General features: G+C 40.7%; 1 protein-coding gene across 1 annotated transcript in view; it reads right to left on the minus strand.

Moving 5' to 3' along the window:
* vps13b (vacuolar protein sorting 13 homolog B) overlaps positions 1-26689 on the minus strand; it is a 256450-nt gene that overhangs the window by 198549 nt on the left and 31212 nt on the right. Inside the window, exons 5-15 of the mRNA XM_030781914.1 lie at positions 26150-26331; positions 25064-25238; positions 17566-17822; positions 14434-14529; positions 13355-13477; positions 12971-13108; positions 11521-11608; positions 8363-8560; positions 6153-6322; positions 5492-5686; positions 2170-2294 (exon numbers count right to left, since the gene is read on the minus strand). Coding sequence (XP_030637774.1) covers positions 2170-2294; positions 5492-5686; positions 6153-6322; positions 8363-8560; positions 11521-11608; positions 12971-13108; positions 13355-13477; positions 14434-14529; positions 17566-17822; positions 25064-25238; positions 26150-26331 — 1747 coding nt within the window. The remainder of the gene's footprint in view (positions 1-2169; positions 2295-5491; positions 5687-6152; positions 6323-8362; positions 8561-11520; positions 11609-12970; positions 13109-13354; positions 13478-14433; positions 14530-17565; positions 17823-25063; positions 25239-26149; positions 26332-26689) is intronic.

Below are 26689 nucleotides of genomic sequence, written 5' to 3' on the forward strand. Positions count from 1 at the left end.
GCCCTGCGCATTCAAGATATCATTAACTTTGTTATTTGCACAGATGCATTCCACCCTGATCACTTTTTGCAAAACAACAACCAACAGACTGCTAAATAATAATTTCAATAACGTAACTGATATTTAACGAAGATGAAGCAGCACAGATGATCCTTAAATGTGCACATTTGTGTGAGATCTTTACTTTATACACGCGAATTGAGCACTGATACAAATTCAACGGATACCTATGTCAAGACCAACCCACTCAGTCATGGAGAACTGAAAGGGGACACTGTCACAAATACTTCTTAAGATTGACACAGCAGCTCAAGAGCTGTCTTTCCCACAAATGTATCACACAGGATTGTGTACAGAGCACTGGAATTTCTATGCCTCAGCTGCAAAGAACCAAATCTCTGTGACAGAGTTACATCACACATAGACAACGCACCCAAAACAAACATCAGAACACGAGAATTAAACATTACCATCTGTGAGGCCTTTTCTTCAATCAGAGAAAGACTGGAACTTTCTAAATGAGACTTGACGTTTCATATATAAAAAAAAGGAAAAAAAAATTAGGAGGGAGTAGCCAGGGGAGAAGCTCTATTTTTATTTAAGTGTCTTCACTGCTCTAGCTCTTCTTCTTCAGCTCGACATCATGTCTTTGACGACAAGATGTCAAGTCTCCGAGAGGCAGCCTAATCTGCCGTCACAATGGGTTCAAGGTCAAGTTTAAAGAGCAAGAAAGCCACAATTCAAGTAGAGGTCAAGAACAAAACAAAAGCAAAAAAAAAAGGGCTTAAAAAAAAAGAGACTAGCTCTCATCTCATAACAGTAATGGAAACGAGACAGCGGTCCGGCAGAGAGGCAGCACGTCCAACACGTCCAACACGCATCTGAAAGAAGTCTGATCACAGCTGCTGAAAACACTAAAAGTCAGAATTCGTAGAGAAAACTCAATGTTTGTTCTCACCATAGAATGCCCAAGAAACACTGACATATTACTGTTTGCATACTACGTTTAAACTAAATGCCAGTAACAACAACAACCTAAAACACAAATTACTACCCTATAACCACACACGCAGCGTAACAAAAGCACACAGCGTAAGAGACTTGTGTGCTGTCCCAACAACTCATCTGCTTACTGCTCATGCTGGTAAACCCCTCAAACAGAATACACCAAGAGGGCAATGCTCAGGTCACCATTAATAAGACATGCAGCGGCCGACAGAGAAGAGTAATATCTGCCAGCCCATATCAGAATCCACAACAGGAGACAGGAGAGAGGCTGCATGGTTTTTGGCTGCCCTTGGGATCGCTTTTGCCGAGCACTTCAAGCGGTTTGGTCAAAACCAGATGCAGCTCTGGCATATTTAAGTCTAAACTAATTGAGCAAAATCGATTCTCCAAGCAATAGATTTTGTATGGCCTTGGTTTAGCAGACATATTAACAAAAGTGCGTGTGTGTGTGTGTGCGTGCGTGTGTGAGTGTGTGTGTGTGAGAGAGAGAGCAACTGCACACAGGTCTGAAGAGAGCCTATCTATCAGAAGTCTCCCAGATGTAACCCTAAGGCCACACACTGAGAAATAATAGGTGCTTTCATGTCAAGGGTTAACCTGTTTTTTTCGAGGTTATCACATTCACACAAATCATAATCAGTTTTCTCACTTTCACATAATGAATCAGAGACAGACACAGCGACATTTGTCGCCTCGTGTTTTGGAAAATTGGAAGTAAAAAATGTGATTGTTTCATGCTTGCTAGGCTTTTGGAAATCTTGTGAAAAGACAAAAAAAAAAAAAAAGATCAATTCAGTGCTCCCTCATGACTCCCTTTTCTCTGCTTTTCTCCAACTGCTGCTGCCTACACGCTCATCCATCATGTCAAAACCCACACAGCTCTGCCCGCAAAGTCAGCCTTTTATTGCTCAAGCAATGTGCAGTCCCTTTGGGATCCCCAAGTTCCCTTTTTAGCGATTAGCATCACAACACATGTTTGGTGGGTGGAAGAGGGAAACTCTGAGAGCTTCCTGCCTTAGTGACAATCTCTCTACTGAAGGGCTCAGACTTAGCTCCTGTAACCAGGCGTGGCAGAGAGTACATAGTGGTTGACTAGGGGAGGGGAGGGATATATGTGAAAAGTTTTCCTTTTCATTTAAGAGAGGTGCTATTTTATCTTACCAGTATGCGGGTAATCGGAGCAACTTCCCATATAGCGCAGTGCTGAAGGAGGGGATGATGGGAATGAGAGGCAAAAAGGCTCCGTCGCCGTCCATCAGTGTCAAACCTGCTTGGAATCCAAACACCTGCAGAGAGAAGATGTTTGTTTTCAGATTCTTTCTCCTTACATAATTCTAAAGGCTAAAGGGACACGACAAATGATACTGCCTTCAATAAATCGCTTGCACAACCTCAGACATAGACAAATATACTCAACATGAATGTGCAAGCCACACTATGACTGTGCAGTGCTTGAGGAAGCTGACAGTCAGCTAGGCTTTACAAGGTTTAGACGTAGGAAGGGTTATATGACATTGCTTTCAGACTATTAGGCAAAATACAAATTCTCATACCCACATGGCCCTTCAGCATATTTAAAGCAACAAAATACTTTTCTGCCTTCAAATGTATTGACTGTATATCAGTTTTGATGTCTATAAAGTGGTAAACGCCGCTGGGATTAGGAAGCAGGAGCTCTGATACTGGTGTCTCTATAAAACATTACGTCGGGTTTGTTTGTTTGGTTCTTTTTAGTTTATTTGCAGGCCGATGATCTGAGAGTCAATCTCATAAGGAGCTACTCCTCCCTCTAGATTTCTACACGTCTGTCAGACGCCTGAGATTCTGCACCTCAGGGGACTCAGTCGGCTGAGTGTCTGTTTGCTTAGTTAAATTGCCCGATTCTTCCAGGTCAGGCCTCCACACAGCAGGACAGAGAGAGGGGCTGAAAGGGGTCTCTCTTCTAGTAAGACAACACCCTTCCAATATTTTTTTTTTTTCTTTGGTGAGAGGAGTAAGAGGCCTGCTAAGTGTTTGTTCCTCTGAGGGTCTTTGAGACTCGGTGTGACACCTACGTCAGCCCCGCTTCAAAGCCGCTTAACACCGTAACACCCCAGGCACCGGCTGCCTCTTTGCTCACCGGCACCTCATCTTCAGATAGACCCAACCAGAGAAAACTGGAACTCAACAAGACCCACATGTGAAAAATCATCTTACGATCAATAACTGTTACAAAGGGCGTAAACCTTGATTAGTTAAGAATTGGAGCACTTTTACTCACAGATAGCATTAAATTCAAATATTTGTGGAACAGAACTGTTGGTAAATGGAAAAAAAACCACTAAATGCTGAAACTTAGCAAAAAAAAAAAAAAGAAAGAAAGAAAGAGATACCGTGTCAAACATATTTTGATTGTTTTATCAGTAAATTAGTGGTGGCATCTGGCCCACACTGAACATTTTCTGTGTCCTTTATTTCTAAGTAAATCTGTATAGTTTTTATGCATCACAGTTTTTGTCAATGGTAATTGATGGCTAATATGTCAGAAACTTGCTACCATTTCTGAACATTCATCTGGTCTCTGTTTCACTGCACTGTTGTCTTCCTTTGACATCGAAAGATCCTAATACGAGAGGATTTATGGTGGGGGCATAACAAAGTGGTAGTGGTGTACTAGAGGTTGCCATGGTAACGAAAGTTAAGGAGGTTCCTGACCACTTTGTGGTGGAGCGTTAACCCTGAGCTGAACTCCTGATAAGCACCAATCACTGTACCTGGCATACAACCAAACCTTTGAGGAATATCTTTTAACATTAAAAAGAAATACCACAGTGTAATCCAGTTCCCTTAGATAATTGTGTATTTAAATATTAAATGTTTTGTAAAACCTGCAATCTCACCTTTTCTGTGTCCTTGCCTTAATCATTGTCCCTACCAAGTCTGCAATTCAAAAACTTGCAGCAGAAAAAAGTAACTTGTATTATCACCACCATCACTGGCATTGGTAGCCATGAACAAATTATACTCTTATATTCCTCTGGATCCAATGGAACTACTAGTCAGGCTCAGACTGCCATCTCACTCCCTCATTCAACACATATTTGATCTTGTATTGTGTATCATTGCATCATGACTGTTAATAAAGGAATGTCTAATCAGTTTATTATAGAAAGATGGTACTGCCTAAGGTATATGCAATATGTATATGACAGCGGTATTTTCTATATCAATCCATCGGTAAAAGCATGAAAATGTGTTCAGCTTAAGGGTTTTTATTTTCAAGAGAACAACATAAAGTTCAACAATTAGTGAGCTGAATCAGATGCATGATTAGGCATTTGCAATGAACAGGTATAGTGAATTCTCCAGCAGTTCAAATGTTACATCTCAGCAAACGTGTGTTTCATAACCATAAAAGCTAACATTACAAATAAGCCTCAAAAAACTCATTGCCTCTATCCAAAAAACATTATCCAAATACTTCAGCAAACACAGATTATTTAATTTCTCAAAATTTTCCTTTTAACATAATCTTTATTTCTTTCACTGTCCAGTTGTAGCCATAATCATTTTAAATCATTTAAAATAATCTCGCTTATCACATCAAGAAGGATTAAGGATTTGATAAAGGCATGAGATACATTAGAGAAAAACCATTTTCAAAATATGAATAGCTTAGATTCTGAAACACAAATATTTTTTGGATCCTGATCTCTGGAAGCCAACGACACAAATGTAAACATCTGTCAGTAAGTATATGGACTATGTAAACCACACTATTCACTCTCTTCAACTCTTTTTGCGTAAGGTAGAAAACATGGCTGCAAATAGGCTAATAACACCTCATAAAAGAGGTCACTATAAAGCGTGGGAAATCCCTTTAAATCTTTCACAAGAGAAGAACATCTTAGTATCTTTACTATTTTTCACTTTCAGCTCAAAAGCACTACAACCATCCAAATCCTACTGAGCTAATCCTGGTATTAACAGCTATTAACTCCATTCAATAAGCCTTGTTTGATTCATTGATGCTGAACTTTATCTACTCTACCATAGGTTTTAATTTAGCTGCCAAAAATTTACACTGCATGGCTGCTTCAGTAGGTAGTGGAATTCTACCAATCTCCATCTGAGAAGAAGTGTAATGAGCTCTGTATTATGTATTGACTTCTAAAGCACTATTGTTTTGTTCAGTTGTTTGTTGAGTGACTGCTGCCTGTCTGTTAACTCAAGCTGGGCCAGCTTCCATAGGACTCAGTTATCAACAAGCTGGTTTGACCTTTAGTTTTAGAGCCAAAAACTACATGCTAGTTTTAGGTGTATATATATGTGTTAGTGACATATATACACACACACACACACACACACAAAAGAACGTGCTTGTTTTAGGTGTATATATGTACGTGTGTGTGTGATGTGTGTATATATTTATATACACACACACATACATACATACATATATAAAAGGGAGAACAAGGTCTTGTGCATGTCTGTGTTATCTCACCTTGAGGTAGCAGTGTGCATAGCAGTGATGGAGCAGGTTGTCGGATGGCTGACTGATGCTGCTCACCACACTGACCAGTTCAGGAGCATACATTGGCACTGAGTGCTCCAGATTTATTTTATCCACCTGTAGCCTCACAGCAGGAAGAGGCCTGACTGGCTGAAACACAGGTGTGTTGGTCAGGGAAGGAGCTCCCTGGAAAAGAAATGATCAGGATTGAGATTCCACCTATGTAATATCACCAAATCTATCAAAAGGTAAATATGAATATGAATAGGTAAATATGAATATGAATATGAATAAAATGTGAATATTAAAGGACTTCCAGGCATTTACAGCACAAGCTCAGATGCACTCTTATGGCATCAGTTAGTTGCATATGAGCCTCTTTTGATTTGACTGAATGAATCACTATGCTTTTTATATACCTATCTCTGCCATTATGCTGCTTAGTGTTCCTGTCAGAAACTCTTTTGTTCTCTGCAAAATTTATTATATTTTTAGCAGGTGAACCTCAGGGACTATGCATCATTAGAACTCATGCTTAAAATTTATAGATGGCCTTCAACAAACCACATTAATCCAAGCTGGTTCTTGTGTATAAATAATGGTGATATTTCAAATAGGCTGCACAGCAAAGAAAGTCATAAAAGACAGTTACCTTTTGTCCAAGAATGATGGGCAAAATGGTATGCAACAGGTTGAACTCTGCCATGGACACTGTAACAGAGGCTTTTAGCAGCGTAACAGAGGTCAGCCGAGTGGGTATAAACTCCTCTAGGGCCGCCACCTCCTCCTGACTCGGTGGAGCCCTGTTCTCCTCCACCACATCTGTTTGTTCCACGGAGGGAAAGGAAAAAAAAAAAAACCTGAGCGTGAACCTTTCCTTGTTTCAGGTCATTGGAGGTTCACTTGGACACTGCGCTCGTACTCTTAGGTGGGCTTCAGATCTGATCCAAGGACACGGCCAATGCTCCAACAGAACATCAGGGCTAAAAGCCTGGACCTGCTGATTCCAACACTTCCCTCACAAGCCTAGCTCACACACAATTCAAAAAAGCCTGTTAGGGTGAAAGCAACCTCTCATCCTCCCACTTCAATGGGACAACGCAACTGTGAAATTCCAAGGTTTTTCAAATATTGTTCCTTGGCAACGCTCAAAAAACTAAACACGCTGTGGGTAATTTGCTGGTTGGACCAGAGCTGGGCTTTAAAAGGACAGACCAGTGCGAGCCCGAGGGAACTCTGCCATTTGGGCCTGGCTATGGTTCTTGGAGAGAACTTCTTCCTCAGCTAAGGGCATTGAAGGTGTGCAATAAAAGCTTTGCCGTGCCCTAACCAAAATAGTGGACTTCTGAAATAACGGACTAAGAAACACTGACACATCTGCTGTTCAAATCAATACCAGACACAACACCAAGCGCCAAAAGACATGCTTGAAGCTAAGCACAAAATTGGTCTTAACGTCTTACTGTATCCTTTTATACAAAGCTCTTCCTCTGGCTGGAGCTCATACTCACACTATAACAGAAAGAATCCACGCTGCCTTTGAGGGCCTCTAATTATTCTATTTACTGCAGATGCGAAGTAATTGAAAACAACGGATGTTATGGGTTTGCAAAATTCAAACTACTTTTTTTTTTCCACCAAATTCCAGACACACACTCTGCATACTGCTATCCAAACATTCCATGGCTAGGCTAATCAAAGGCTGCAAAGTGCCAGCTGCTGACGAACCAATCTACTTCCAATAAGTCCATCTGGAGCTGTAGACACTGGTCAGATCATTTATGACTGAGCTATGATTAGATGTATGCTGTGTAATATGTTGTGACTGGGGCCAAATCACGAACAAAAAATAAAACAGCCCTCTCTTGCCAAATGTTTGGCTGAAATTACAGAAATAAGATCTCATTAATCTGGGTAGTGTTAGACCACCAATTCAGAATTTGTCATCTTGATTTAAAACGTATCAGTCATATCACTCTCCAGTACAGGTATTTCACAAGAACAACCACATTCTTGTTACTCTATTTACATAGCTGACCACTAACAGGTTTTGGACTACAGAGACCGTTATGAGACCATAACAAATAAACAGTGTAGACTGATGCTCTAAAACAGCTCACCATGAGTGATTTTTCTCACTGCAGAATGCAATAATGAAACAAAAGATAATGATATAAAAGAATGAAATAAACAGTAATCATCGTTTCAAATACGGCTTGGTACCAGGACTACTAAATCCATTCTTAAAAGACACATTGGCCATATTGTTTTTTCTGCTGCAGCTCCGACTCGCCTCTTAAGGTTAACATGAGGTTATACTGTCGGGTCACAAATATAAATTTTGTGGTTCGGATAAGCTAAACATTATTGGAGTGTTGTAGTCCTGAGAATGGACCGAAACATTTCTGATCGTTCATTTAATAAGAATTAGCAATAAAAATTAGATCAGCCCTGCAGATCGTTAACGGGAAGGTTTACAGCAATCACACTTACTGCAGATTTAGAGTGCAAAGGCTATCTGAGTCAAATGTTTACAATCTTTCATGATTACCTCTCAATAACTATAATTACCACATCCAAAATCAGTCATTCATGCTCATCTTTGAATAATTCATAACAGGAGTTCATAATGCTTATAAATGTATCACACATAATTAGTCAATCTACAAATACCTGAACCGTTATTAATATCATTTATCAATATTATTTTCAAAGGAGACCTTCATATTCATTTTTTGCACTTACTTTCTTTTCCTATTGTTTATTCCTTTCAGACAAGCTAAAGCTAGTAAGATTACTTGGACTTCTTTTGTGACAGTAAACTGCAGCTGGCTGTTTATCTGTGGGGCTGAAGTTACTTACCTGGCTTGGGTTTGCAGTAAGGTTCATACTCATGATCAAGGGCGCAGGCCACCATCTTAAGGATGCGGTGGACGGCACTGCTGTGAAGATGCACCTCCAACGGACCCACCACCAGTCTCTTAACAGAAGTCTCCTGTACCAGGGGCACCACCACCTCCTCTTTCCCCACGGACAGGAAGTCCTGTGGGCCAACAGACACTGGAGCAAAAACAAAATACAAATAGTTGAATCAGGGTGTTGTGGTGCAGACATCTTTGACATTTAGAGGCCAGGAGATCGATACATTAATAAAATGATTAAACAAAATTGACAGAGTAAACAAAATGAGTACAAACATCAGACACATGCACATACCTAGTAGGGTCTATGATGCACGCGCACACACACACACACACACACACACACACACACACACACGCACAGCTGGAGACAAACACCAGGAAAAGACAACCATGCTAGCACATGCTGAAGCTGAAGCTTTGAAAAGGATACGCACACTCACTCCACCAAAACTACCTCAGAAACACAAAGGAGAGCAAAATCTCAGAGAGCTACAATATGTAGGGAGACAGTGTACAAAAACTAGTTTGCCAGGGATTCTGTTTTTACACTTTACTGTGGCATTTTCTTGCATAGAAGCCGAGAGCTTTGTGTGGACCATCAATATGGGGACCTCATTTTCTTATTTAATGGTGTCAGGTTGGTTGGCTGATTTACAGTTGCCTGACACTGTTGCCTAGAGAGACATCTGTAGGTTCACAGCTAAACTACAGAACAGACGTGATGTGGCTCATTGTACATGACGATGATGTATGTTCCAAAAGCCTGTTCTCTTTTCCTTTCTCTCTCTCTCTCTCTCTCTCTCTCTCTCTCTCTCTCTCGCTCTCTCTCTTTCTCTCGCTCTCCTCTTTCTTCTGTTACAGCTGCTCCCTCGCTCCTCACAGTCGAGGGAGTATGAACTTTATATGCACTGTTCTCCACAGTAAACGCTGCGACACTGAAACCAGGTAGAGGGATGGTTTAAGCGCAAAGGGACAAACCCTAAACCAAATGCCTCATTTTGGTCATGTCACTGACTTCAAAATAAAAGACAAAACTTCTTTTTTTCTTCTTCTTTCAAGCTTCTGATTCAAAGGATTTTTTTTTCGAGAGAGAGTGAGGGTTTCATATTTCAATTTGATTTTTAAAGATTAAAAAAGGGCACTGGTCAATGTCACTTCCTTTTTTCCATTCTCACTGGGACAGACTGAGGCTAATATCAAACACATGGCAGCACTTAAGACCAACAAAGTGGTTGAGGGATTGAAATTAGTCGGGATTTTGAAAATTAGAGCTATCTTTGTTTTCATGCTCGGTTTCTAGTTCACATTGTTCTAATGTGATGTCAGAGACGTGGACGAGTTGGTTCGCGTTGTTCGCATTTGCACTGTGGCAACGTAAAGTCGTTTGTCAAGGTCATCAAACAAGAATCATGACTGAAAAGGCTGACATTCTCTCCAGGCATTTTGGTTGGACATTTTAACACCTCTGGAAGAACCAGTCAATGACACTCATCCTTCACGTCTGGAATTAGTTTGACAGCTGTGGCTCACAGTATTCGCGTTGACTTTAAATTCAGGTAATTATCTGATTTTGACAACAGTGGAAGGTGTTTGCACGGTATCAACAAGAGCAGGGAAACGAAAAGGAGAGAGACATTCAATCAGGATATAGATGCTACAGGTAGCATAACATATCTATGGTGTTATGGTAGGTTACTCCATGTCATTTGCTAATTTTTTTTAACACTCATTTACAGGACTCCCAAAATGAAAAGCTGTTTCTTTTGTGCAAAAAGTGAAGCTGATTCATGCAGAGCAAAGGAAACCCACACAAAACTGTCATCTTAGTTTATTACGGTGCAACCTTGCAAAGCTCAAAATGTCTCAGATCGTAAAGTAAGAAAGCACACTGTACTGGAATCAGCCTTTTACTGACAAGATATGTCCCCACTTTGGCAATATTCACAGAGTATGTGTATATTCTCAGTCACTTTTTAGTGCAGTGATCTGTGGTATTAAACAGGCCAAAGAAAGCAGTGGTTTAATATATTGATTTCAATGTTCAAGGCTTAAATGTGAATTTTATTTCAAATTTACTCCAACAGAGGCATCATTTTTTGTTTGTTTGTTTAGAAATACACATTTAAGAAACAGAGATTTAGGTATCAACGTGATGTTCACTTGTGCAGCCCTTGAAACAATGTGTACACATGTATGTCTGAGCAAATAACTTCTTTTCTTTTCTTTTTAAGATATACTGTGAAATTTCACACCAGAATAAGTAAAAATACAACACCTATGAACACTTTTTCAACTTTGTCAATTTTAAACACATGACAGGTTTACTGCGGTAAAAGTGAGCCTGTAAGATAGGTATTATAAAAGGTACTGCAATAGAGGGGAAAAAAAACTTTAATTTCACCAGGTTTTTTAAAATAACAGGAAGGGTCAGGATTTGAAGATGGCTGTCATATAAAAATTAAAAAATAAAACATTCTCAGACACTGACAAGTACTATCTGAAATTATTGTTTACACTGAAAGATAACATTTTTAAGGCCTAACTGAGCTCTGACAATTGAGCCTGGTCTTGTTCAAATTTACATGTTCCAACCTTCCAGTCTGAACAAACCTACCAAGTCTGAGCTGAAGAACCAAAAAACACAGCAGCCACTCTCTCTCTCTCTCTCTCTCTCTCTCTCTCTCTCTCTCTCTCTTTCTTTCTCTATCTCTGCTGTCCAGGTAAGAGTGACACCTAATTACGGAGTGAGCGTGCTCACCTTCTCAAGTGTTTTGAAGTTGAGGCAAAGAGGAATGAAAGAACGGGGGTGGGGGAAAAAAGAAAGAGTATATCGACACGCTGAAGAAAGAGAGCGACGCAGAAAGGTGTCAGAGCCGTCTAAACACCCCTGACAGTTTGCCTACAGGTAAATTTGGGGTGAATGAGAGGACAGGGAGGTCAAGGCTCAGGTGCCTGACTCTCAAACCAAAGGAGCTTCTTTGTCTCCTTGAGACAGTCAGCTTATTTGAGAAGTAGGAGAAGGAGAAAAAGACAGACAGAGAAAAAGAGAAGAAAGAGAATGTGCAAATAAACCTGAGTGTGGTGAGGACACAATACCTTTGCCACTGCTGTTCTCCATTGTGTAAAGGTAATCCATGTAAAAAGCACCAAAGCGCTGCATGCCAGCAGTCTCTGAGTAGGTCTCCTACCAAACAAAAGGCAGAAATTGAGTGTCAACAAAGAACAGGGACACACAGGTTGAAAGCTACACACACACACACACACACGCACGCACAGAGTGCAAGGACACTCAAGGGGCCAAAGATGCTTTGGAGTGAAATGAAAGGTTATCTGCACCCTGGCCTCCTCAGGCAGGTAATGCCACTTCAATTGCACATCAAACAGCAGCATGCAAACTGAGAGAAACCCTCAATTGTGCTTTATCAGGGGATGGGGTTAATGAGTAATACACATAAGTGGATCACAAATGGGGTTTGGCAGGCTCTTGGATCATTTGGCAGTGTAAATTAACCAGGGAGGACAGGGTTAATGTTTTCTATTACAAAGTACAGACGCTGGATCTTAAATTAGCTAATATGCTCAATGAAATGATAAAAAACATGAACCTAATACGTGTATTAATAAACGACATGGCTTCCACATATGCACTTACTGCAATGCACCACAAATGCTCAAAATGCTCATCTTGTCCTCCATTATTTTCTGTGTTATATACTTTCAAGTCTGAACGTGTGTTGAGCAAGCGCAACCACCATGAACAAATTAGAGTTGTGCTCTCTGAGGAGGAGGGATGAATGGATGGAAGGATGGATAGATGGATGGATGGATAGATCAAGCTCTCTGTCTGAAAATTAGTTGGAGGATCGCTGTGTGAACAGGTGGCCTAAGGCGGGTTCCTGATAAGGTGAGGGAGGGACTTGAGCGAACACATTAATCACTAAATCTCTTCCTTCCCTGAAAGTGACCACACACACGTTAGATTGATGGGGTGTCCCTGCGATGACTTCCAAACAACTGAATTTTGGTAGAGCTGAATTCCATCACTCAACACCATCCTGGTTTTGGAGTCAATACAAATTTCTGTTTTCAAAAAGTGTTTCTAAATATGACACATAGTTTAAAATATTTTTCTTAGTCATGTCCATTGTCCTAGACTGGTATCCTACAGATCTTTGATCCAAATTAATTAAAAAAAAAAAAAATTGCTGAACAAACAAACACTATTTTAAATGTCAGCAACTCCAATCTTTCATGACTTTTCTCAGATCAACATGATGGTGCAAACACACACTCTCTTAATTTAAAAAAAAAAATGTTTAAGCGAATGTCTTTTGTCAAAAACTGAATATAGTATTTGATAGGCACTTTTAACCCCATGAAAACATTCTTGGGAAGGCCTGCTAGACCTGTCCATATAAAACACTAAGAGATAAGTAGTAGTGAAACAGTGAATCAGCAAGACCACAGCAACAAGCAGCAGCGGAAATAGGGATGAGAAGACATATTGACAGTGGGGGATGATGCTGTGAAAAGCACGTAGACGCACTTTATGAAGACTGCCGTCCAGTATGAACTCGGCACGGACACCGTTGTTCTCTGGGCTTCGGTAGTCAAACAAGGAGTTGGTCAGGTACGTCATGCCTTTGGTACTAAGACTCTCACCACAGCTGAAGAATACAGCATCCTGTAAAGGACAGTATCAGGAACAGACTCAGTCAATGTTTTAAAAGTCTGACTTAGGTGACGTCATTATAGTTTTGGGCTGAATTTAATGCCCCCACCCCCCAGCCGTGATTCACCAACCAACAGGTAACGGCACGGTCAAGAACATTTTCACTACAGTATAAAGGTTTGTTTTAAGGCCAGAAAAAATGGTAGGAAGATTGATAAGATTAAGGTGAGAATGCTCCATTGGCAAATGGCAATTTACCTCTTCCCGTCTATTCATGTTCTCCTCAAAGTCCCTCACACCCATGATTCCTTTTAAGCACAGAGCACGGCATCCAACAAAACCAATCTGACAGTCGAAGAATGGTTCACCCATCATCAATGCCTACAGAGACAGAGAAAAAGAGAGAGAGGGAGAGAGGGGGGGGGGGAGGGGGGAGAGAGAGAGAAAGAGAGAGAGGGAGAGAGAGAAACAGCAACAGTGGAACATCTCTATGGTGGAGCCATCTGTGGAAACTCCAATACAAAAGACTGGTGAAGTTAGTGAAAACATGCAGCCTTCTCTGAGGTTCGAGACACAACCACTAGGTATGGTTCCTGCCCTTTCCCCCATTACTTGTGGCTTTGCTTGACCACACTGAACAGGGTGCAAAGGAAGCCAATAAAACATTTCCTTTTCACCACACAATAATTACCTGCCCACAATTCACTTGTTCCACCACCCATTATTCCTCTACCACACATCCCTTGACCCCCTTTTTTAAAGCATGTTTTAATATAAAGGCTCTAGTGGACAAATAAATTAAAGACAACTGGAGTCTTAAATCCTTGAGGAGATCTCTCATCTGATGTAGTACTTGGTAAGTGTCCTCTGAACAGGTAATCAGCACCACAGAGAACAAAGTATAAAAATATTTGCACGCCCTCAATAAAGAGGAAGGGAGAGAGAGCAAGCAAGTAAAAAGAAAAAAAAAAAAACAATCGCAGGCCAGGAACTCCGTCACATTCTTACAGTGAAGAAAGCGGCCTAAGCGCTTGAAGTAAGTTTACAAGGACATACTTGGCTAAAAGAAAATATTCCAAAGAAAAACCAAAGAACTATGAAGAGTTCAAACAAAAAGGCCGATGTTAATGTCAATTCCATTAAAGTTCTGCAAAATCAGCACCTCCATTTCGGTTGGGGGAAAGTGAAAATACACATTCTTCCCCCAGCGCAGTAGGTCTGCTGAGTTGCTGAATGACCAGACTAGGTGTAACTAAACTCAGGCCTGATAAAGAAAAGCAGGTACTTGGTAAGAGGATGCAGTGAGATAAGATAAGCTTTTGTTTGGACATTCTTACCTCGACAGTGATTCCTTCCAGTTCAACACAGAGCACTTCTCTTGATTTGACCTTCTGTGGACTGTAGTAGCTACTCTCTGAGCTGCTCTCCGTCAACTAACAACCGACACACACACACACACACAAACACACACACACAAAGATGAGCGGAGATTAGATGATGTGTTAAGATGAGCGGTACTGCATAGTATTTAAGTGTTAAATACAATAAAGCATATTTTTAATAGTTGAATGATTTAAATAGTGATCCTAATCCTCTGCAGTGGCTTTACTTGTCCATACAACAAAACCGAAGAAAGCATCTAGTTATTATCTGGGACCGCATGGGGCACATACTTTATTTCTTTAGCTAAACAACTGCTGTTATTTAGCTAAACAAATGCTGTTATGTCTATAATAACCGATGCTATTACAGACGAAACACGTAGGAAACAGAAACAATCTAAAGAGATCCTGAAAATATCAGCCCAAAAAAGCAGTTTTAGTTTACTTGTATTGGGTTTCTCAGGACAACAAACAAGTTACTCTCAAAAGGTTCCCAAGATGCTTTAAATGAATGAATGATTGGGATCTTCTTTCATTCATCAAATCAGGGGGGAGGTAATGGTGGGGGGGGTTGCGTGTGCCAGAGAAGGGCAGAGGTGTGACAGCAGCCCATCTGTGGACGTCTGGGCTCCATCCCACGACCATAACTAGCCTAACTCCAGGAAGCAGGTGCAAAAGCAGCATCTGGCTCATATTATTCTTATGATGAAACAACCTCCTTCTCTTTTTCTCTCAGTTCTCCAATTTAATCACGCACAGGGAACTCTGCAAACTTTCCCAGAAGCCATAGCATTCAGAGGTAGAGCGCGCCCTTACTCTTGACCAACGGTTTCAATGTGGCAGGGACAAAGCCCTTTGAGGTCTTGCCTGTCAGAAACAGCACACTGCTGATGTGTTCTCCAGAGTCAATGTGGCCAACTGTGTTTCTTTGGCAGGCCTCTGGTTGCATGCAGGCCTAAAACAACACTAAAGGCCAGTTACACGAGCCCGATCTGTAACAACAACCCCCAGCTACTGCTACTACTTCTCTCCCCACCAGTCTTCCAGGCATTCAGAGCCATGAAAAAAAAAAAAAAAAAATAATAATAATAAAGCCCTGAGACCGAAATTCCGCGTTCACGCACGTTTTGATGAACAAAATATGGGAACTTCTGTGAAACTTCTCCAGCAAAATCCGTGACCGTTTACCACATCGCACGTATGAAAAATAGACCACAAAAATCCTATAGTTCTTCCGTTACACTGTAACTGAGCTTACCTTTAAAATGACCTTTTCTTCTCTTTAGCAAAGCATCATAAGGATGCTTCCTTGTTAGAGATGCCAAATTTCTTGTCACATTGTGCATGCCCTGGATTTCCCTTCTTTGGAACCTGTTATCTATTTGTCAATCACAAGCCAGCCATTGCTGAAATCACACTTGTCTAGCAATTCTAACAGAGAGGATGAGCTATTAGTTGGCAAATTGACGGACAGTGTAAACATTAACTTAAAAAAAGGCTAACTGCGAAAAAAAAGGGTTTATGATCTCATAGCAACAACTTCACAAGACACATACAAGGAAGGGTTTTTTTTCCCCGGCCTTTCTCTAATCATAAACGTCTCATTTTAAATTGACTGGATGAACAAGTGGCAGAACTGTGAGAAAGATTTCCAAAACTTTTCATATATTTGCTACTTTCAATGACATTTCCAGGCCTGGAACACACAATTTCAGAATTCCACAACTTTTCCAGGGTTTTCATGACTATCCAAACCCTGGAAACTTTACCTCTAATGCTGAGGTATTCCAAAAACTTTGCTCTTAATGTTTTGATATGTCAAGTTCTCAAATTGAATAGATTGTCTGTTTAAAAGGTGATGAATGTCAAGTCAAGTAAGGTGCACCAAGTCCCTGAGCAACACCGGATATCCATTATCTTGTAGTGACAGTAGAAAGTGAAACTCTGCCACATTAAGCCTTCTCTATGGCAATTACTTAAGTCTGTATTTGCCATTAGGGAGATATGCCAATAACTCCAGATTTAATCAATTTTCTGATCTAAGAAGGTATGTGGCAGGTTCTGTGGTTTCTCTTTCTCTCATTTGACTACAATATTTAAAGCAGGTTTATGCAGTGGATGGGTTCAAAGCAAAACTTGCTCAAAAAAAAAAAAAAAAGTCAAATACTTCAGACTAACGTGCGCACTATGAAGCAAAGCTCCCTCAGCTGTGTGCAATTACGCCTAAGGAGAAGCAATTAATTGATTAAAGGAACCCAAACACTACAAAACCAATTTCTGTGTTATTAGAAAAATGCCAAGCTCCTCTTGGCATGAGTCCTGCCTTGTCCCGATGCTAATGCTGAAATTCAATCAGAGGTTTCAGAGCAACAGGGGGAAACACAGATGAATTCTAGCAATTCAGGTTGAGGGGGCAGGATTGCATATCTATTACTGAGCAGTCACCATAGCACGTATGATGTCTAAAACATTAACGTGCCCTGAACCACCAGTTAGTGTTAAAACTACGCTCCCTAGACATTAGGCAAACACATGCATCCAGGTTAAGTGAGATTGGTATGTTTTCTTTTTGTCCACCTAAAACTACAAGTAATAATGGAAGACAAAACATTAGAAGCATACCATTCACTTGTGATGATATATAAGGAAATGGTTGTCTTGTGTGTGTGTGTGTGTGTGTGTGTGTGTGTGTGTGTGTGTGTTGTTTCAACACAAAGTGAAGGATCACTAGGCAGCTACACAGTTCTGAGAAAACACACCTGCAGGCAGGTGGAGGACTTTCTAAGAGTTGAAAAGAACACTTTATTGCCACGGAAATAATCTAGAACTGCATTTGTACAATAATACTAAGATTCCGAGCCTTACGGGGGATGTTTGCCAACACAAACAGTTAACAGTGCAAAAATACCAAGGGCATTACATGTTTTATTTTAATCACACAAATGAAATGGGCTAACTTTGATCTCCCCATGTGTATGTATGTACGTATGCACGTATGTATGTATCTGTATATAGTGAGAGAGAGTTAGACTTAGAGAGAGAGAGAGAGAGGGTTAGAAAGACACAGATTTCGCTGAGATACATCACCTTGAATGTGACTGAGGCCTTGGTGCAGTAGAAGCCAATTGACACTATGGGGTCTTTGGGGGTGTGCTGCACAGTACCACCTGGGCCGCCGCCCTCCTCTGTCTCCATATAGAAGGCATTTTCACCTTCCTCTCCTGTGCTCACGATAGCAGGGATAAAGGACCAGGCCCAGGACACCCAGCCTTGGTCATCATCCTCGGCTCCAGGCTGCATGTGCTGATCGGGGCTCGGGTACTGTCCAACCCCGGCCTGGTTGTCTCCATCTCCCTCTGCACCTGCACACACACATACGAATTCACAGCTTACAACCGAGCTCCTATGCATTTATATTCAATAAATTCATCTGTCATAGGGGGTCAACTCACTTATAATTTCAGGCGCTTTATATTGTGCCAAGACATGAAATAGCTTTACACACAAAATAACACGTTCTATAATGACTTATGGAACTTTAGATGCTGGCTTGTTTTCAAACAGTCATAAATCCCATGCTAGTTTTCAACTCAGTTTCAGCTGTTTTTCTGACCAAAAAAAATCTCATTCATCATACACATATAAATGTAATTTCAAGTAGTACTTTCAAAACCACAGGATTTTTTTTTTCCCTCTAATGATTTTCTCAGTAACTGAATAATAAACATGATAGGAGGAACACGCTGATTTAAATGGCCTGCCATTCCCAGCAGGATTCTGCAGTGTGGTAATCTGCTGATGTGTCAAAAGGCCCTTAAGGACCATTCTCAGAAAGAACACCGTGTTTGTAGTGAGCGCTTACCAGAACATTTCGGATCAACACATCAAGACATATTAAAAACCTTTTAAACAGTTTTCAGTGAGGCAGAAATTACTGACAACTAAAAAAAAAAAAAAAAAGAAGATTTCGAAATAACGAATGCCAACGTCGGAGCTGACAAATATTTAATTTGGACTGAGTTAGTAATGTTGTACATGAATGAAGAGTTCATTCACATGCCAAAAAACACCACCCTAGGTGTCTATGAGCATTCCATAGACGAGCCTGTCGGAGAAGATATGACAGAAAGTCTATTGTCTTCATAGGGAAGCATCATCGCTGTACAGTCAGTCCTGAGAGGGAAATGTGTAATGGGCTGCAGCGGCTTAGCGGCAGTTGGCTGAGTCAGTGCGAGAGGTTCCCGGAGGCTCACAGCTCGCGACCTCTGCACCCAACCCATCAGCTCTGTTTCCGAGCTCATAAGGGAAGAGGGAAGGTTGATGTCAGGATGCTGGAATGTTGTAATCCCATTCCGCTCATCTCCCCGGGAAAAGCAATCCGGCCTGTGAGGTCAGGCACGAGGAATTCCAGCCGATTTAATCGGCGAAAATTTGTGACATGTTTAATTAAATCTCTCAATCTGCCAATCTGGCAGCTGGAAATTTTGCATTACGGAAAAGGGGGATTTCTTTATGTTCTGTCTCTGTTTCTCTTCTCCGAGGCTCTGAGGTGTCAGCTCGGCATATTTCAACCTGCTCGTGTCCAACGCTGCCTGACGAGCAACGGTTTTCAGTTTTGAGCGGCGATGAAAACAAATCATAATTCAAAGTAACTGACTGATCAAAAACGAATGGCCAGTTCTTTGAAGTGCTAATCCCGACGGTGACACAGCCGTGGAATTCCCAGAAAGTGAACTACACGACAACGTGTAGGATTTGTCCTAACTTTGACCATCCAGGTGTGAAATTGCCATTTCGTTTCTAGCACAGTCCCGGCATTCCTTAACTTATGGCATTAAAAGAATAACAACCGACATGAATATGGAGAGTGAGGGCTGAAGTGAGTCGCTGCAAGCTGTGTATCAGAGAAAAGGCATGCAAACCCTCCGTACAGTTTTTTTTCTCCCCCTCTGCTGTTTTCATTGTGTTGCCTCACCTCTACCTTGTATTGACAGAACAGGCAGTGTCCACTTGAGCCAGCAGATGTCCCTGCCTCCATATTAGTGGTAAAACATAGAGACTCTAGTGTGTGTGTGTGTGTGTGTGTGCGTGTGTGTGTGCGTGTGTGTGTGTGCGTGTAGCTAATCCGACAAGTTTCCATCTCAAAATCGAATTGTGCACTTTCAGAAGATTGGAATCCTTGCTCCTAAGCAACAAAACATTTAATGGTTTCAATTTATATGTTCATATTTATACACTTTATGATTTTCAGTGATGTGGACACAGGTAGGTGAGGCAAGACCACAACCTAGCAGGCATCGACAAAAAGAGAGCTTCTTACACTCATACACACACACACACACACACACACACACACACACACACAGGCACACAGGTCTCTCAGAGCTGTAATCTGTTCTCAGGACATCTCATCCCTCTGCCTCATGCTTCCTCTCAGGTAAAAGATTCAAAGAATGAAAGCATAATAAAACACGCACTGTGAAAGGAACGGAACAAATACAAACATGTGTTGGACATATGTTACTCTTCTGTTTAAATCTCAAATGGGATTCTTTTCAGCTCTGATATTAGTAGCAACGGCTCAGCTCTGTTAGACACCCTGAGGACAATCAGGCCAACATTTTCAAGGTTGTTTATTCATAAGGTCCTGGTAATACCCCGGACCTGTTACATATTCTCAACGTTCTTAGCTAAATGTAAGCGTGCTAATGAATCAAGCATAAGACTTTAAGACGAAAGAAACACAAGAGAGAAGGTGGGGAAAAAATGAGTGCATTCTTATTCCGAGAGCCGCAACAGACGTGAGGATAGTCAGGTCAACCACCGGCATAAGTCAAGACGGTGACACCGCTGTCTAGACAAATATCATAAACTAGACTGTGGCTCGTCCTTTTCAAAGCCATCCCCTCACATCAGTGTCATTCCAGACGCAAACACTCACTCACACTGTGCCTCTTACTCACACCAGACAGGCCAGTTTAATTCACATTGCACAGACCTGCTTTATGCACAACAGCAGTTTTAATAAGACAGCAGCAGGCTTCTGCTAAATCAAACTACCCATCCTCTCGGCCTCAATGGATGAAAAAACAATTTCGTTTTTAAGAGCTCTCTCGCGCTCTCTCTCTCTCTCTCTCTCTCTGTGACGTTTAATTTATTGCGTACTTTGCAAACCTGTTCTTCTCCTGGTGGGACAGACCACTCTATTAAGGGACGTTACTCATCTCCATTTTAAACCACTGATTTTTTTTTCTTTTTCTTTTTCTTTTTTTTTTTTTTTTTTTTTAGAGCTTTCCACTGATGTCAGCGCATGTCATACTGAGGGAATAAAAAGCTGATTTTGTCCTAGCGGATACTGTAATACCTGACAAGCATATGTGCCATACAGTCACACAATGGAATATGCACAAAAATAATCATTAGTTCTGCAAAAAATGTTCATAAACACAGAGTTATCAAATCTTGTCTATTAACATTTAAACACATCTCCCTGTCTCTACCCCTATCAGCACAGATTTGGAAGAACAAATCTACACGGGCACTAAAAATGTTTTCTGCACCAAGTCACACCATTAAAATGAACAGGTGGTCGCTGGTTGCCTAATGGACACAAACCCAAAATTTCTGCAGACCAAAAGCCACTGTCATCCAGATAAAATTTTACCAAGTGTAATTAAAATTGTAAATATACTAAGTGTAAATTATACTAAGTATAATGAGTGTTCCTGCTATGCGAACGTGAACATTCAAACTGAATATCTAAACATTAGATGAATCTCAGTAAATGTCAACTGATATATCTTCACTATAATTTCAAAAAAGTATACATGAACTGAGTGAAGTTTTAGCCACCTGTCAGTCAGCTGGCCCTGAATAAAACTTCCCCTGTCACGCTTACAAACACTTCCTGCTGACAGCAACAAGAGTTTCAGTTATTGCTTTTGGAGCTTTATTTCAGTCTCTGCTGAGGTGCCTGATTGAGAGCTCCCTGCAGAAACCCTCACCCTTCCTTCCTGTTAGAACTGAAAGGATGATTTTGAAGTATGATTTGGATCTTTGTCTTGTAGTTGAGTTCTTGACTGATTCTGAAACATAACGTTATAACTTTTAGTCTCTTTTAATAACTTAGTTTCTCCTTCAATCCGCACAATATCACCTCTGCCAATGGGTGACAGAACGTATTCAATCCTAAATCTCTTTTCTAAAAAATAATCCCTGTAGAGTTCATTTTTATTTCTCATTGGTAAAAAGTACTTTGTTTAAAAAAAGAAAAAAAGGCTTATCAGTTTCTCTCACATACTTTAAACGATGACTTTTACGATGAGTTCAATGGAAAAGGTTTCCTTTTGATGACTTAGTCATGCAGATCATTGTTGTATAAAGGACTCACTGTGGAGCCGTCAGCAACTATTCCAGCGTCAGCTAGGTCCTTTCCAGTGATCTGTGGCTTGTGCTTTGCAGATCTGACCAATTTGAGGGCAATTCTAGAGGTACATCCAAAACTCAAAATTCTGTTCTAGTTAGTTGGATCCTACTTACTCATAAATGTTCTTTATAGAATGTCCCAATGGTTAAAATGCATAAAAATTGCATCTATTAAGAAACTCTAAAGAGCGCCTATTACCTAATGTTCACCCTATGAAGTGGATGCCTAGTAATGAATCTGGGGAAGAAAGTTTGGTTTACTGTATTTCTCTCTTTGTATTTTCCTATTTATAAACTGGGACAGCTGAGTAACTGTTTAGCGGGAAAAAATAACCTTTTAACAAATTAACCACAATCTCTGGCAAGCAGTAATAATAAGAAACGAAACCTCCTGCACATAAATAAAAGCTATAATAAGTTGTTTGTTTATTATGTGCACAACAGAGGATGCCCTGGTGAGGCCCGCTAATGTGGTGTTGTAAGATTCTACATTTAGAATGGACACTTTCACCAATGTGCCCCAAACTTTTGCATGCAACTGTGTCTATAAGTGCAGAGTAATTATTAGATATATCAGTTAGGGATTGACTGATTATCATTCCATGCAACTGTGTCTATAAGTGCAGGGTAATTATTAGATATATCAGTTAGGGGCTGAATGATTATTATTCCAGCCGATAATCGGTTCTGCTTTTCTAAATTTTTCTGATTATCAGAATTGCCATTTTGAGTGACACGCTTCGACTGATATCCATTTTCCTTCATCACTGAACAGACAAAAGCATGCTAAAATTGATGAACCTACTTGGTAGTTGGTGAAAAGAGCATGTTAAAGTTAAAAAAAACTCATTCAGTAACATAATTTCATTCACTCTCTCTTACACCCGACACGTTCCACAAACCATTCCATGCTCTCACCGCTGTTTCTGGCACAAACTCTCCACTGTGGACATTCCATTAACTTAATTACCTCACTCTGTTTACCAAATCAAATTAACTCTAATATCTAGCCTACATACTCTTGACTTATTTGCTGCCGCATTGCCATCAAAGCAGAATTCCACTCTACATTTGAAAATTTTTTTCTCTGGTCTGGTTCACCACTTTCTCCAATTCCGCTGTCTCTGCTATTCATTTTGTTCAAATTAGCCATTTAAATTGTTCAAATTTCTGTACTTTCTGGCAGCTATTTACATTTATCTTTTTAACATAATGTTCAAATGTTCTATGTTTTTCTTTGTAATTTCATGAAACATATGTTCATTTAAAGTAAGCTTTGTCTCGGAGTTTGTGTCACTGTAAATTATGAGGCAAAAAATTTTCATGATTACTGCAAATGAATATCAGCTAAAAATACCAGCTATCAGTCTCCCCGATTACCTAAAATTGGTATCAGTATCACCCGTGAAACAAACATGTCGGTTGACCGCTGGGACATATGTATTGTAAGTTTTCTGGTCAGGAGTATTGCTATGGTTGCACCGTTACCAACTACGTTAAGCTTTACATCCCAGTGCCTCCATTCCTGTATTCAGATGGCTAAAAATTCAAATTAGTAGTGCAATTTAAAACTCTCCACTGTATATTTTTGTGCAGGGATACTACGTCACACACAGGGTTCTACTACCAGTGGCATGATACAGACTTTTATATTTAGATCAAGCAGGGCACAGTGATTCCTGCCAACTCGCATTAATGCCTCTGGCCACACACACGCTCACACACACATACACTTACTCCCCTTATAAATTACTGCCTTGTACTACCTAGCAGAAGTGGGCTCCACGTCCAGTTTTCAGTGCTGAATGGCTGCACAATAGCAAAGCCTACAGCAAAGAGGACTTAGACTCAGGAAATTAAACCAGAATCCATGTTAGAGATACGTGGGGAGGTATAGCATGTAATTTGTTCTTTTATGTGCCATATGTACGTTTTGTCTCTCCATCCTTAGCCTCTTGAGACCGTCTCCTCTAAAACAAATCCTTTAAATTGAGGTGTCTTTTTCAGGTAAGGCCATTTAATACTGCAATTTAAGCTGAAGATTTGTCACAATTTAAGTAATTGGTTGTACTGCTCAGATCAGTGGGTTTGTGGACTTGAGAGAAAAAAAAAAAAAGAAATCCGCCCTCCAAACGCTGCACTAATAGGGAACGTTGACAAGTCTTCGCTCCACAGTCCCTAATTATCCCCCAAAGAGCATCTTGCTCTGCTGCACCTAAAGTGTTACGCCACTTTCCCTTTATGAAAAGTCCCAAGAAGTGAGACTTTACAGCTATGGACCAGCTGTTTTGCAAGCTCCCGAACTCAGGCTCCCAGCGCTCTCGAAATGTCAATGACGTCCCTGACTGGCATTTTCCAAGTACCCAGGCTGGCATATGGCAAGGACATGGCCCTCCTACAGAAAGTCTGTGTTGAATTAAAGCGCCTGTCACTTTTCCTTTTGGGGGTCTAAAAAAACCACAGCTACGCCACACGCTCAAAGTGATATTCAATGTCCCGTTGAAGAGAGCACCCTCCTACAGCCCCTCATGTGGAGAACCACACAAACAACAGACCGAGCTGACGGCAGCGTTACAGACAAAAAGGCCGCGATGACCCGAGAACCTTCCCTCATCAGTACAAACACAACTACTTGCCCTTTGAAAACAATCACAAACATACAACAACTGGAGCCAAAGTTGACTTTTCAGGTTTGCTGGTTTCAGACACGGTACCCGGTGACATTAAATAAACATTTTTGAGCATGGTGTAGTAGTCAGTCGCTTAAAAGTAAAAGAGAATTTTTAAGAAAAAAAATTACGTTTTTTTTATGCAGAAGGTTGAGGACTTGCACGTGTCCTACGATATATGTGAAGTCAGCTGCCACCTCTTTTAACCAGCGGGGGTTAAAAACCAACCCACGGGAATGTCATGCATGTGGAGACCCACCTTATTTCTTTGGATTTGCCTACAACTGTACAGGCGTCTCATCTGAACTAGGAATCACTGACTGGCCTGGCATGCAGCGCACCCTGTCCAGCTGACCACTCCCAGAACATGACCAACTTTTGTTCTTTTAGTTCTTCCAAACCAGCCTGTGGTAAAACCCTTTTTAAAAGCCTATTCACTGTGCCCCTGTGCTAATGAGGTCCGCTGATTATATTCCCTGTGTGACACTTACAAGGGATGCTGACCACAGCCTCTCTGGCATGTTCACTGGTGTCCTCACTTTCGCCTTCCTTGTGGCCGCCAATCTCTCCGTAGTACAGCGCCACAGCCAGTTCCATCACCCGAATAAACATGGGTAGCTGCTGATCTGTGATGGATAGCTTCAGAGACTCCACCATGGTCTGGATCTGTCAAAAAGAATGAGGCAAGTGTCAGCTCAAATTTACAAAAAGACAGCTGAGGACAGCAGATTCTAACACTTTAATAAAACTCTCACTTTTTTCTTTTTTTTAATTCTTCTCAGCCTGTCCTAGCATGTATCAAGCAGGATATACCAGAATATGAAACGTTACAACATGTTTCCGATGGCTCGTTGGTTAATATAGCTAAATTAATCACGTTGGGTCTGATTGTGATATGTTTTATGTCTTTAATAAGCATCTGTTGTTATGACTTCATAAGGTGAAATGATTTGATTCATGCTACATGTCAGAGAAAGAAAATCCAGCCCTCTAGCTATATTATTTCAAAACTGGCAGACCAGAGACAAGGCTTGTAAATGTGTGCCCCAAATATGTTAAACAACCACATACTTCAACAATAGATGTGCAATATATATGTATAAAAGTTCCAAACTAACTAGAGAAAAACATTGAGCTGAAGGTCACCTTTTAAGGCATTCTGTCACCTGTGGAACAGTTCAGACCAGAGTTAATGTAATTCCAAAATCTGAATCATCCGACTTGCAAATAAAGCGTTTTGTATTTCTGTGTGCACACTAAAAATGCACCTGTGACCATTTTGAGGGAGGTAGACTTGAGTCTCCTCAATGTTACGCCCTGTGTGGTTTGCAGCTGCTGAGATACACTACATCAGTTCAAAAATGTTAAAAAAAATTATGTGGGTTCCATTGAAAAGGCAATTGGTATGTTGTGGTTAACTGACAAACTCTGATTCAAACCTCAAAAATTGAACAAAAGCAAGCAAGGGGTGAGAACACCCTTAAACACAGGTAGAAAGGATCTTTGTTTCATTACGTGAATGGTATCACAGAGATTATGCTGCGTGTGAACATGTATGCCAGCAGTGAACGTCTCACTTTGATGACAGCAGGAATCTTGGAGTTGAGGTTGTCGTAGGTGAAGTGCATCCGCGTCCTGAAAGAGCACTTGTAGAGTAAAGGGTCCTGATAGAACTCAATCTTTCCGCTGGCGTTTCTCTTGTCCAGGCATACGGTGCAGTCCGAAAAATTAATGACTTTTCTCAAGACCAGATCAGGAGCTGGAGGGTTAAGAGACGGAGAACAGGTGGAGGAGTAGGTGGGAGAGAGAGAGAGACAGAGAGGGAGAGAGAAAGAGAGAGAAAAAGAGAGAGAGAAAGAGAGACAGAAAATGAGTAAAACAGGAGGGATGAAGATGAGGAGAAGGTGGAATTGAGGGATAAATGGCGAAAGGAGGAAGAGAAAAACCAGAGGGATAAGTGATTGTACTGTATTATGTCTGTGTTTTCTTTGAACATGTGCATAAAAGGACAAAAATAGCAGATTAAAAAAAAAACACTTTGTACTCTTGCCCTATGGAGTATTAAATAAAAACTGTTAGGTAACTGTGAGTGTGGGAGGAGGAGATTAAGCGGTAGC

This window comes from Chanos chanos, chromosome 8 (genome assembly GCF_902362185.1).
Source record: "Chanos chanos chromosome 8, fChaCha1.1, whole genome shotgun sequence".
NCBI classification, from domain to species: domain Eukaryota; kingdom Metazoa; phylum Chordata; class Actinopteri; order Gonorynchiformes; family Chanidae; genus Chanos; species Chanos chanos.